The sequence below is a fragment of the Lampetra fluviatilis genome, chromosome 38 (assembly GCF_964198595.1).
Source record: "Lampetra fluviatilis chromosome 38, kcLamFluv1.1, whole genome shotgun sequence".
Classification (NCBI taxonomy): Eukaryota; Metazoa; Chordata; class Hyperoartia; order Petromyzontiformes; family Petromyzontidae; genus Lampetra; species Lampetra fluviatilis.
The window spans coordinates 11,135,700-11,149,291 of NC_136312.1; the positions used below are offsets into that span (position 1 = coordinate 11,135,700).

General features: G+C 49.5%; 1 protein-coding gene across 1 annotated transcript in view; it reads right to left on the bottom strand.

Moving 5' to 3' along the window:
* Positions 1 to 3,805: 3,805 nt before the first annotated feature.
* The window catches only part of LOC144945648 (A disintegrin and metalloproteinase with thrombospondin motifs 9-like), an 82,276-nt gene continuing 72,489 nt past the window's right edge, over positions 3,806 to 13,592 (bottom strand). The window contains exons 27-28 of the mRNA XM_078874199.1: positions 13,351 to 13,512; positions 3,806 to 13,143 (exon numbers count right to left, since the gene is read on the bottom strand). Of these exons, the coding sequence (XP_078730325.1) occupies positions 12,952 to 13,143; positions 13,351 to 13,512 (354 nt within the window). The 3' untranslated portion in view covers positions 3,806 to 12,951. The remainder of the gene's footprint in view (positions 13,144 to 13,350; positions 13,513 to 13,592) is intronic.

Here is a 13,592-nt window from a genome sequence, read left to right on the forward strand (position 1 = left end):
CGAGCCGGGAGAATTCCCGCACGCGCCGCACGGATCGTGTCACCGCTTCACGACACGCGCGGGTTTTGTCCTCGGAAGTTTCCGCTGAGCAGCACGAGAGCCAGTCGGGGGTAGGGGAGGGGGAGAATGCCAATGCTCGTTGGCTAATTCACGGCTTACGTCCCCACGCATTGGACCACCCTCTCTGATCAATGTGTTCGGTCTTCTGTTGAGTAAGCTCCGAGTAGCAACTTAACTTTCATACGGCAGTTTCGTTCAAAAACGCATCATCCTCATAAGAGGTGTTTGGGTTTGATCGCGTAAATATGAATGTGTCGTTAAACCCACCACCATCTGACAGAGCCAACGAGTAAGGGTTGCCACGTCAACAGAACGTGCTAATTCGTCACTAGTACAGCACACCGGTGTGGTGAAGAGTAAGCCAACTAAATTTACAATTCGAGTACGACGTTTCGCCAGTAATTGCAACAAGCATCATCAGGCGACAGACATATCTGGCTCACTCTCCAACACAGCCGTGTGCTGTACTCGCAACGAATTGTCAAGTTTTGTTTACGTGACAACCCTTACTAATTGGCTGTGTCGGGTGGTGGCGGGTTTAACGACGCATTTATATTCACGCGATCTAACCCAAAAACCTCTATTATGGATAATATTGGTCGCGAAAGCCTTATGACGTGTCACACTCACGGAAGTGACCGTTGACTCGCGTTACAGACAGACCGATGAACGGACAGAGCCAAGCCATGAATAACATTCACCCTTAGCTGGAATATTAAATAACGATAATTCTGATAGTTTAGTTTCATACAGTGCTGTTCACGCAAATTTCAAATCAAGACTGACTGCCGATGAGACCAAAAAAGTGTAAACCAGTCCAGAGGTCGCTTTCATAAACAAATGCTGCAGGGTAATCTTGAGTCAGCAGAGCCAATATGCTGGAGAACTCAACACGGACGCTAGTTATATGGAGAGGCACAGAATGGAGCTATGATCGTATAATTGCTATACATTTGTTTTAATCTAAATGCCCCACAAAAACTGAGGTTGCCACCTGCCCGAGTTTGACGGGGACAGTGAGGGAATTGGCACCTGTGTTCGGGTGGCAGCAGATTTTGATTGGTACCAATATCTGGTACTGGTGTCGTTCTGTCGAACTTGACTGCAGTCTAACTGCGAGGTGTTGATACAGTCTGGTGCTGGCTGAGGTATACGGCTACGCTTGGTCTAAAGTGGAAATAGGTGGCCACCACAACGAATAATGAATGTGTAATACGGCGTGACAGGTAGATCGGTGATTTTGAGAATGGAATATCGGAAGCACGCACCGACTCACACCCACCACTTTATACTGTGAAATGCACTTAGCTCCTCACACCGACAGACACGTGGATGCATTTCATTAGCACGTGCGTGACGAGTGGCGCGTGCCTGGCCGACTCATGAACGAATGGTTGAGATTTAAAAGTCCGATTGGCGTGGTTAACTCAGTCCACCATCCCCGTGGGATTAATACAAACTAGTACCGCTTTGAAGGACATCAGGAGTTGGTTGTCTTTTGGAGAGAATGCCCCCCATCCCCCGCTATACGAATGTGGAATTGTCAACGTTGGGTCAGGGTCTCCAATGGAGATGAACGCAGCCCCCGTGCTGGTTAGAGCAGGGTAGGGACCTTCATCGGGATTTCCCAGTTCCGTTGTAACTTGAACGGAAAGGCGTCATTAATGTTGAGTGTCTTCACCTATCGGACAGGACAGAAGGATTCTGGGACAAAAATCGGTAATTTGGCAGAGGATTAAAGAAGATTCTCGTATAAACATTAATCAAAATGTTTTGGCTACTTTTGTGCAGTGTTACATTGATTTTTCTTTATAGTATTCACACACTGAATTTAATATTTTATATGTAGCGTAATCACGTTAATTATACTGTGGGTGAGGCTGTCGCAGTCGAGGATTCCATTTTAGCGAACGTTTACAAATTCATAAAAATGTTGAAACGTATATAAATAAAAACACATATATAACTATACCTTGATTTTTTTTTACCATTTCACCACCGCTCACATTGTGCCACGTGTGCGCATTTACATTGGACGCCTAAATACAGATTAGCCTTCACAAATGTGCCAATTAATTCCCAACCCAACACACTAACATCTCGGGGGTCACTGCCCGCGTGCAGGATTTAGGGTTCACCTGAAGTGGCAGCCTTAGAAACCACATGCCCACCCAAGCGAGCCCACCCAAGCGAGTCGCTACAGAAGGACCGCGCAACGCTGTGAGCGGACCCACTTTGACCGTGAAACCTTCCTCTGTGCCTTGCCGCGTTAAATGCGAAACTGTGAGAATTCTGGTTAAAATCGGCGGAGATCGTGTATGCCTTGCACTCGGGTTGTGCGGCGTGTATCTGTGCTATCCGCACAAGCCTGTGGGAATTGCCAATTCGTCAGCATGCCTCGCAGTACAGTCGTCCTGGCTCCGCAGTCTATTTAATAGAACGCGCGGTGAAGGGACTGCGATCACTATTCAACGCGTGCGCTCAATGCTAACATCGTTATATGCGTATGTGTTGAATTGGGGCGTGAAGACAAATGGCCACTCTGAGGAGACCACCAGCATGCATCGCCCGACTGCTGAATGTTGAAAGTGGTCCAGAAGTGTCGTTCGTAATGAGCCCAATGCTGCCGATAAGATCCACTCCCAGGAGGCTGTCACGCCAATGTGTCGCGTAAAAAAACCCGATTTTGTATGCGGAGACACAAATATGGTAAGGAGTCATTATTTACTTTGTTTTTTTTTACATTCTCCACAAGGACGTTTAATTATTATTTGCATTCTGTCACCGTTGGGCCAAATAGCCCACTGCCCTCTCGAGGTGCATGCAGGGACAAACATCGCTCCCATTTGACAACGACAAAGCCACACGGGTGGCCCATGATGAAACGCCACGTGGAAAACATCCACACACGCGTACAGACCAGCTCATACCGGTTCCGAGGGTGTACAGAATTTTCACACCGAGCGAAACTCGCCAAAAATAGATATTACAATCATAACGCTTCAGAGCACTTCTGTGTGTGTCAAGTAAATTGGTGCATGCTACAGCGGTATATGAAAACATATTAAGGCTGTTGAAGAGGTTATTGGTACGTTTGTGTGCCACTGGGTATAGCTACAGATGGGTGTTTTAGAGCACTGTCCCCTTGTAAGAACTCAAACTGTGAGCCCGCATACACTCGCACACACACTCATGGCACGCACAACCATGTGTGCGCAAACACTCGCACACACACACAACGTTGACCCTGATGGGAATTGTATTCACACGTGTTGATGATAATACGACTCTTAAGGTGCGGGAGGGCTTTGTGTTTTGGATGCTGTGGTAACACATCAGTGAACTCTGACCGGCCACGATTAAAAGTAGCACTGTTGTTCGGGCCGATGACAAATGTGAGGAATGTTATATGAAAAAAACATGCTATCAATAGTATAAATGATAATGTGCAAAATGAAGCTCGTGTCTGCTGATGAGACACTGAATCTCGAAACCAGTCGAGTTTCGCCCACGTTGAACCAATGCTGCCAATAAAAAAAACCATCAGTGGTGTATTTTATTAATTAGTTGCAGTAACACGTGTCAAATGAGCCTTATTTCTGCTGATGAGACACTGAATATCAAAACCTGGTCGGGAGTTTTGCTTGCACTGATCCAATCCTGCCGATGAGATGTAATGACTTGCAGGCCATGTGGCCAATGGGTTGTGTAAAAATAATACTTTTTTTTTAAGTGGAGAGACAAATATTGGAAGGCGGTTTTATTAATGTTGCTATTAACGTTCCCCACAACGACGCTGAGTGGTTATAATGCGTTTACATTTTATATCGGAATTAAATCTATTTTAAAAATAAACGCAAACACGCTAATCTGGCTTTCCTGGTTTGATGAGGTCAGCAAATAAACACGAATGATCCACAATAAAGGTTTTTTTTGGGTTAGATCGCATAAATATAAATGTGTCGTTAAACCCGCCACCACCCGACACGACCAATTTATTCAGGTCTGGCCATGTGAACAAAACGTGCACATTCGAGTTACCACTTGAGCACACCGCTGGTACGTTGGCGAATAAAACCCCAACGACATTTGCAATTCGAGGACAACGAATTTCAACGCGAACGAATGAACGACCGAACGCACGCGCATTGGCACATTTCTCTGTCGCCTTAAACGGTCACTGGGGTCTTTGTTGGCAAGCTTCGAGCCCCGTTGCGGGCACAAGGCGACTCTCAACACCTCACTCGGCGAATGAGAGTGTGCGCCGGTAGGGGGCGATGATTGCTACGTCTGGAATCTGTGGGTACGTATTACACAGGGCGCTTCGAAAAGATGTTAAGACTTCTGAGAATTTGCAACAATACCACGAAGAAATGTGCCGCCTCCGGGCTCTGGAGACCTCCTGGAGAAGATTCCAGGCACGCGTTGACAATGATGGCGAACACGTGGAGACTCTGTTGACTAAGCTATTAACATACAATTGTTATCATGTTACAGTTAATTTTACATTGAAAACGATAGTCCCATATAAATGTTAAAACATTTTTTTAAGCATCCTGTATGTTTTTTCTTTTACATTCGAACAGAGGTTGACACTGCGTGATGGTGGGGGGAGGGGGGGGATAAACAAGCGGGGGGGGGGGGGGACCAATGCAGAAACGGAACAGGGGCGGGAGAGAATTCAAAAACTCGACACACATACAGCGGGTATCCCGGGTGGAGGCTGTGAGACTCGAATCCCTCTGTGCCCTGGCTCTTCGTGCCGTGTTGCCACAGCGAACCATGGCCGCGAGTTCAACGCATCATTTGTACGATACGCGATAAAAAAAAAACCCACAACACAGCCAACATTTTTGTTCGAGTTCGACACGATGGAAGGGTCGATTAAAGTGTTTTGGTAAATGCACGACTTGCAGTGGAGGGTTTTTTTCAGTGCAAATTAAGTTTCCCTTGTACTCTGTGTTATTCTCGGAGAACGGCACGGATAGCATCAGAATGAAAATATATCCTGTAATGATCCTAAATTAACCAAATTGAGCTTACAAGCTATTCACGTGTTTTAATGTACTGTATATATCTTCAAGGTTTTATGTGTTACCATCTTCTACAATTAATAATGCCAGTCAACCAGAATAATATCTGAAGGCCAGTACCAAATAATCTCACCAAGATAAAACAAATTCTACAAAGAGATTCGATGCAACACACACCACGCCATGCACACCATTCGCATACATTATGGGCACAAAAGAGATATTTTTTTTTCTACAGCCTTGGGAAATCTGAAAGTATGATGATAAAAAACTATAATAATAATATACAGCCATTTATCAATACAATTACTGGATAAGGGCTTCCAGAAATCGATGTTGGTCCATCAGGGTTGTTCAACCATACTTCACCACGCTGGTTCCATGCGTGTTGGTGAAAGGGTCACGCCCAGGACTTGGCCAGATACCGCTCGCCGCCGATGTCGGCCGCGATGGGAATCGAACTTGGGTCGCTGGTTCCACAGCGGAGTGCATTTCCGGCTGGGACTCTTTTCTCTCTCATCGCGTCAAATGAACACAAAACGACGGCGGTACTTTGACATTCAACGAGGCTACTCCCGGGGCACAAAGTAGGTGGTTGGAATGTCGGAGTGTGTGCCGGGCGTGGTGCTGGCTACCCACCCCCTCGTGTGCCACAGTGCCGGCATTGATAGACGCTCGCTAACAGCACTTGCCCCAACAGTCTGGTAAGGCTATACGGGGGATCTTTGTCTTTGTGGTTAGGGTAGTAATTAGAGCGTTGTGCAATGAATCCGGCGACCCGAGTTCAATTTCCTCTCCGGGCCAACACCGGTGACGGTTATCTAAACCTGCCCTGGGCCTCCCCTAGGTCGACTCAACCTAAAGTAAGTCTATGGTGCGGTGTGCAAACATCATCACTGGGGAGACAAAGGCGGCCAAATGTGGTGCTAGCTACACCGCCACCTCGTTCCATGTTTGCCTTCACATGTTGCTGCTAACAGCACTTGCCTCAACAGGCTATACGGGGGATCTTTGTCTTTGTGACTGTGCACATAGATACTTCAACCTGCAGTCGATATCTTTCTAGATAAAAAAAAAATTCTCCTTTCTCTCCCATCTCATCATTTGAGTTTCAAAAATGCTAATTCTCTTGACGATCTATAGAATGCAAGGGTACCGGATTGTGCGTTAAGCTGTGCACATCACCATTATATACCTGCCAACCCACACGGTTTACCCGTATTCTTATACTCGCAAACTCCCAAATACACAGCAGCAGCCGTCAGGGTCGGAATCGAACGCACGGCCACCTGTATACCAGGCGAGGTAGTTAACATCTCGCTCACCGCGGCTGTGCCTCGCAGGGCCTTGCTGTCGCAGGCAGACCTCAGACACTCTACACCTCTCCTTGTGGTTTAGTTTGTTTTACTTCTACTGCAAACCGTCCGATCGTCGCAGTTGTTGTGAAATGTGACGACCGAACGCTGCGACGCGGGGAAAACGATCGTGGTACAAGTCACAGGCGAGAGCCGCGCCGATCTGAGCTCAACGCAAGCGGAACAAAGGGAATGAGGTCGCGTGAGCTGTGATGGAGCGGGGTTGTTATTGTTGGAGGGAGGCGATTCGATGGGGCAAAAAACAACACGGATATCTACAAACGAGTAAAAATATTATAGCGACACAACGGAAGTTTAAACACTCCCCGCACACACACATTATATATAGGCTTTTGGCTTGGCTACGAGCCCGACATTTAAAAAATAAAGTTTGTATTTGTTTAAAATTACTTTTGTATTAAGCATAAATTGACCTCAGTACCACCTCTATTTCATAATGCTGGTTCTGCCCATGACAGTATTTCATCAGTGTGAGGGGTTAGAGTCAGCCTCATGGATGTTAATAGTAATAACCATTACTACGTATGTACCCAGAGAAGCCACGATAAATCCGAAGACTTTTTTTCACGAGGTTCCTTGTATTGGGATGTGTGACCAACGTCAATCACGCTGTATATTTTTAGCTTATGGGGAAGAAAAAACCCCAAATAAAAGGAGAAACCCACGCAGAACAGGGCGAGAACATACAAACTCCACACAGGAAGGTGCCCGAGTCGGGAATTGAACCGAGGTCGCTCTTGCCGCGAGACACGACCATTACCACCGCGCCACCCCTTGCTGCATGCGATGCTTGCAAGCGAATGGCGTTTAGACGAGTGCTGAAGTTGACCTTCCGATTGAGTAATTCATTTGTAATTTTTTACCCAGATTCAGGATTTCCCAAACTCCAATTCCTCATCGCCCACCACGGCTCGCGTTTCCACATTTACCAATTATTTTCCGTCCGAATTAAAACGTAGACTTTTACACACTGCAACGCTTCTTCTGATAGACTGGTGAGCACATTCTACATCCATCAGCTAACACATAAAATACCTCTATGAGGTTCTTTCTTTCATGAGAAAAAAAAATCGCGTCCTAGAATGTATGCGTTAAATATAGATGCAGCGGATGGAATAACATCGCGTCTCCCAGGCGGTGCGTGTTATTCTGTGTTATATCGGCAGTGGCGTTCCACTTTGCCTCACAGCAAGCAAAGCCTTCCTCACGTGCACGAGTGGCACAAGGGCTTGGCGTGCTGTGGCTGACGAACTCCGTGACCTCGCCGAAATTCCCCGGCCGTGACGGACACCGACGGGCACGGGACACCAGGATGGGTCCCGTCCCTCCACCCCACCCCTCTCCCTTCACCAATACGCAACGACCGGCGTGGTGAAGTATGGCAAAACAGAACCCCCTTCATCGGTTGGTGAATTGATAGCGGCTGGAATTTACCTTTTTTTATAAGTCACCCAGGACCACGTTTACCGGTGGTGCAACAATTCACTGGCCTCGCAATCCGATGAATTGTCAAGATTCACGGTTTGAAATTCAATATCATTCTATATTTTCATTCAGCACACACTCGTGGCTGCAGGGGCGAGGTGGATGCAATTACATCCAACATATCTAGGCGCCGGGGGATAAAAACATACATTTCAACGCACACAACATTACGCCGTGTTGTGATATCCTGCGCGAGACGAACGGACTTTAATTGACGCCTCATTACGCAACCCGAATGTTGAGCCGCCACCGGGCGCGTTCAGCATGCAGCGACAACATTGTTTCACAATTGAGGAGATTGGTAAAAGTGGGAAAGGCATCATTACCGCTCACTAATTGGCCGAGCACATCATTATACATGGAGAACCGCAGAGCGACCGACTGGTGCCGGCTCACCGCCTGGCAGCCTGCCGGCTTGGTCTGGTGCCTCCTCCACGGCGAATGGACCCTCTGGCATAGCCTGGATGGGCCCTCTGGCTAAACCTGTTGAGTCTCGCCGAAAGGGCCTCCTCGCTTGCCGCTCATTCGGCGAGTTCTCTTTTTTACTCTAGTCGGGTTAAAACCGTCGTCGTCCAAATCCGGCAATGTTCTCACTTTAGCCGCTTTTAACAAAACCATCCCGTGCGGGTGTGCCCGTTATTCAAATATTGCTGCAGGGCGGGCGGGGTGGACTCACTTTTATTGGCAATGCATTTTCGGTGCCAAGTCGAGACGAAATCCCTGGAAGCAATTTACGCGCCAACTACGCGGCGCGAATCGGATTGGCACGACGCGAGGCTCGCCGTACGCGGGGCAAGGGAAGTCGTGCGCGTTGAGCGCCTTCAGCTCGATCCGATGAGAGCTGAGCACCCCGCCAGACCACACACACGGCACAGCGCACGTGGTGGCGTGCCACGACGGCACTCGCACGGTTGTCACTCAAAAAAAAACCGTCACGACGAACAATATGTTTTTGTAAGTTACTCTGCGCCTCGCGAAAATCGAAACCGGTGTGGATTGGAAAACGAACGTCCTAACGCCGGAACGACAACGCGAGCAGCCAACCCGCGAAATCCGAGGCGCGGTGCACGGCGGGCGATGGAACGGCTGCTGCCCACGGTGCCCCAGTCACCAACACCCAGAGGCCTGCGTCGTGTTGCCGTGGGCGCGGAACGGGGCGCAGTGCAGCAAGGCCCGCACCAGTCACGTGAACTTTAAGGCCCATGAACAGCAGCAGTCTTGAGGGTAAACGAATCGCCCTTCGGCCCCTGAGGCGTGGTGGATCAGGGGTTGATCACTGCCAGTCCTGACCACAATCTGTTCTGACAGTGACAAGGACTACGACAAGCAATCACACGCCCTTCTCCCCACCCCCACCCTCCTTGGCTATACGACACGGATGGTCTCCTCGACCGAAGTGGTTTGCCCTCCCAAAAAGTCTCCTCCGCGTGAGTGCCGAGGAGTCCGTGGGTGCCAAGGCACCGACCGCGAGTGTCGGGCCGCAGCCCTTTCTCGTCCCGTGCACATTTCGACTCGGAGTGAAAACGAATAAAATAAACACTGAAGCACCAACAAAGGTTCGAAATAAATACATTTTTACCGAACACAAATCACCCCTCCTTGTCACCGCACATAACTGACAAAGTCGCATGACGATCACATCCCTTCCTCTCGACCCGCGCTGGTTTTCATTTCAACGTATTTCAATTTAAGTGCTGTTCACAAAAATAACGCTTCACACTTTCCCTGGAACGCTCAATAAATGTCGCCTTTTAGAGTTACCGCACTCCAATTCATCTGTCTCTCTCCGTACTCTACGGTACGATAATAGCATATTTCCGGTGACGCGGTAACTGTTCCTAGCTCCATGCGCTCTGATCATCTTAATACGAGCAGCTGTCATTCCTCTTCTTTCAACACCTCTGCAGTAACTCCACGCCTCGTTGCCCGCAAACCACTCCAGCGATCCCCGCCGAGTGTTGCAGCATCTTCCTGTTCAATAGCCGTCTCCAAACAGCTACGCAAACCTCCCTTCCTGAACCCTCTGGAATTGACGCTCTGATGTTCATCTCTTTGCAACCACATATTCCATCTCTCCACCTCTGCGTCTGCCAATGAGTCATATCCTTTATCGCCGTTGCTCTGTCAAACTTTCCCAAGTAACAATCCCAAGTACCTTTCATGGCAGAGGAAAACGATGTGATGAGAGATTGTAGACGTGTGTTGTAGACTTACGCAAGTGTACGATTCTGTCTTGGTAATGTCTAAGATCACAGCCGGGCCCAATTTATCAGGCCCTGCTCAGTCTGGCTTGGATTCAGGATAATTGGCATAATGCACTGCCCACTATAGTACAACATTTGGCCATCCATCATACTCCCGATTCTACCCTACAATCCGATAATCTTATGAACAGTTTTTTTTAGGAAATATAAGGCGAGACGGATGTGGCGTGGCCAAAATAATTCCGGAACAGCGTTCTGGCCTGATCCAATTGAAGTCAAGCACTTGGTATAGGAGTGGGCCTTCGAGATTGAAATAACATTCCAGGAAAGATAATCTGACCACTTTAGAGCCCTGCACGATGGGATTTGCACCTTTGTATACTTAACAGACATTCCTATTGAGTTTGATTAAAGAGCAGCTGTCCACAGCAGGGGTTGGGGAGGGTCACCAATTTTCCTCACTGCCAACACCTGGAGTGTGTGGTTGACACATGTTTGTTCATTAGGACATTGGCAGATGCCCTACGACAACATCTCCTGGCACTTTTATGTAGAGCAATTATGGTTACCAAGCGTGGACACTTCTTGCTTTCAGAGATGGTGACAAGACGACGGCTCGTATTAGAGGTGGGATTTCTCCGAAGATCGCCACGTCTACCGCACACTGCTCAACACGCAAACACATCCATTCCACGCGTGTTCAATCCATTCCGGCGTGTTCAATCCATTTCACGCGTGTTCAATCCATTCCGGCTGAAGTCGCAGAAAGGTTGGCACACCACGAACCCGCCGTGGGGCACAGCGAAGCAAAGGACGCGTGACAAAAAACCACACGTGGTCCAACATCGTCCCACTTGTATACCAAGTGAGGTAGTTTGCATCTCTTCACCACAGGGTGCAAGTAAGGAGCAAGAATGTGGAGCTAATAGCGAACCGTTTGGATTTGGCAAGTAATGTGCAATAATCTATGGGGGTTGTCCAAAGGCCAAGGCGTGGCATGAGCAGGGTGCGTTTTTGATAAAATTCACATTACACTTTGGAAGCATACAGCTGTGAACTTTAGCTGTAGGAGCTGAGTGTTTGAGGCAGGAGCAAGATCTGTGTTATTCAACAGGCCAGCTGTAGACGAACAGCGACCAGTGAAGGTACTTCAATGTAGGTGGCAGTGGAGGGAGATTTTAACCCCTTGACAGGAGACAGTGCAAGCGTCTTCAACGTTCAGTCTAGAATCTGACAGAAAGAAACAAAACATCGAAGTATAACCAGGAAGAGAAGGATGCCAGGGATAGAGCGCATGGTGCAGGATAGGGGAGGTCAGATAACCGAGGGAGGCATTGGTGTCGAGGCACCTCAGAAGTTGCAAGGGGATGGATGGTAGGGGACAGCGCGAGAGTGGATCTGAAATATCAGATGCCTACTTTGCAACGAGTGTGGCAGCTGTAAAAGAAGTGATGGCAAAGTGTGGTATCATGAACAGCATAATCTCTTGATATTTAGGATACAAAAAATATATATAATTGGTTCTCTACAAAATAAAATCGCAACTCAATCTCAAGCTACATCTGCCATCAACAGTCAATAAAACAAATACGGCCAAACTTTCTGACCCTTGTGAGTCGCATTCCCAAACGCACGACTTTATATATACGTGGGGTGGTCACACGTGGGGGTGGTTCGTCACACGTTCCGTTCGCGCGCGACGATTGGCTGTGGAGTTATGGATTTAGAAATCGGCGTGAGCGCTCCCTCCGAGAGTACTCGTGTGTCTGGCTCCGCTGCCAGGGGGCTAGTGTCCCCGGGTACGCTCCTGCTTCCGCGGATTTTTTTCTAACCGCTACCCCCGTTATAAATAAAGTTGCGCTGTGAAGGTAGATATCAGGTGTGTCGCTACAGAGCCACACCTCGCGAGACACACACGGCTCGGCCTACGATATTCTCCCTCGCTGTCCACGGTGCATCGCCCTCCTGTGGCCCCTTGGGTTGTCGCTTCCCTGCTTCCGTGCGGAAAGAAGTCGAGCAATAAGCGATGCCAAAATCTATCAGGGCCACAGTTAATGCCGAACCATCCTGAATGTGTGGACTCCTCACAATCTACAGGGCGTCCGTTAAAAAGAGACATCGTCCACAATTAAAGAATATATAATTCGACGGCAGTTACAACCGCACGGCTGAACGTGTTGGCAACACGCATCCTCTTCGCTTAGTTTGTTTCGAGCTGAAGAGATGAGAGTACATCTTCAGCGGCACATTGCAGAAGAATCCGAAACAATCGTATCCCACGACGCTGGGCAAAGCAACCGGGACTTTCTAAACTAGATTCCCGCTCACGGCAAACACCGATGACGATTATCTGAACCGGTCATCCTGGGCCTCCCCCTAGGTTGACTCGGCCTCAAATGAGTACCTGGTGCGGTGTGCAAAACATCGGCACTGGGGAGACAAAGGCGGCCGTGCGTGGTTGCTGGCCACCCGCCGCCTCGTGCGCCGTGCCGGCCTTCACAGGTGCTACTCGCTGACAGCACTTGCCCCAACGGTCAGTTAAAGGCGAGATGGGGGATTTTGGTCTTTGTAGTTTTTAGTCCAACCGAGTTCAATGTGCTGTCGAATTCTAATCGTTTAACAACGGATGAGACCTTCCTTTCATGAACAACATGCATAGACATATGACACGGCCACAGGGTTGCATCAATAATCCATGCCGAACGAGATTCCTTTCCGGCACGCGCGCTTCTCGGAATCGCTTCTAGCGTAGACCTCTAAAGCGTGGTGGGGGGAGGAGGGGGTGGGGGGCGTCTACGAAGGAGTCCAGGCTCCGCGGTGCCAGTGGTCCTGGGCACGCCCGGGCGGGCACGGGTGCGCGCCGCACTGCTGCCGCTCCGTCGGCCGCTCCAGCACCTCGCAGCTCTGCTCGGCCAGGGGCTGCCCGCTGGGGAGCTGGCACAGCACGGCCCGTGAGCGCGTCCCTCCGCCGCAGGTCTTCGTGCACTGCATGCAAGAGCCGGGGTGGGTGGGTGGGGGGGTCACGGCGGTTAGCGTTCGGGGGGGGGCGGGGAAACAAATTAAGGGGTCAAGGTGGAGAGACAGAATCGGCTTTCTCACGCCGATGTCGGCACAGCGGCCTCCGCCAGGGGGAACTATGTGGGGGGAGGTGGGTGGGGGGTGCAGTTACGGGGCTGCCGAGCACTGACGCACCTCGCCCCAGGATCCGTAGTTCCACTCGGGGCAGGGCCCCGCGTCGCACGCCTGCGTCTCAGAGGGCCGGTGCCGTTCCTCGCAGTGGTAGTCGGCGTAGCCGTTCTCGTCCTGGCAAACCACCACCCGCCTGTGGATCCCACCTGCGCACGTACTGGAGCACTGATGTGGACGATGACGACGACGATGGTGATGAAGGTGATTACGATGACGATGAGTTCGAATGGGCCAACGAAGAGCAA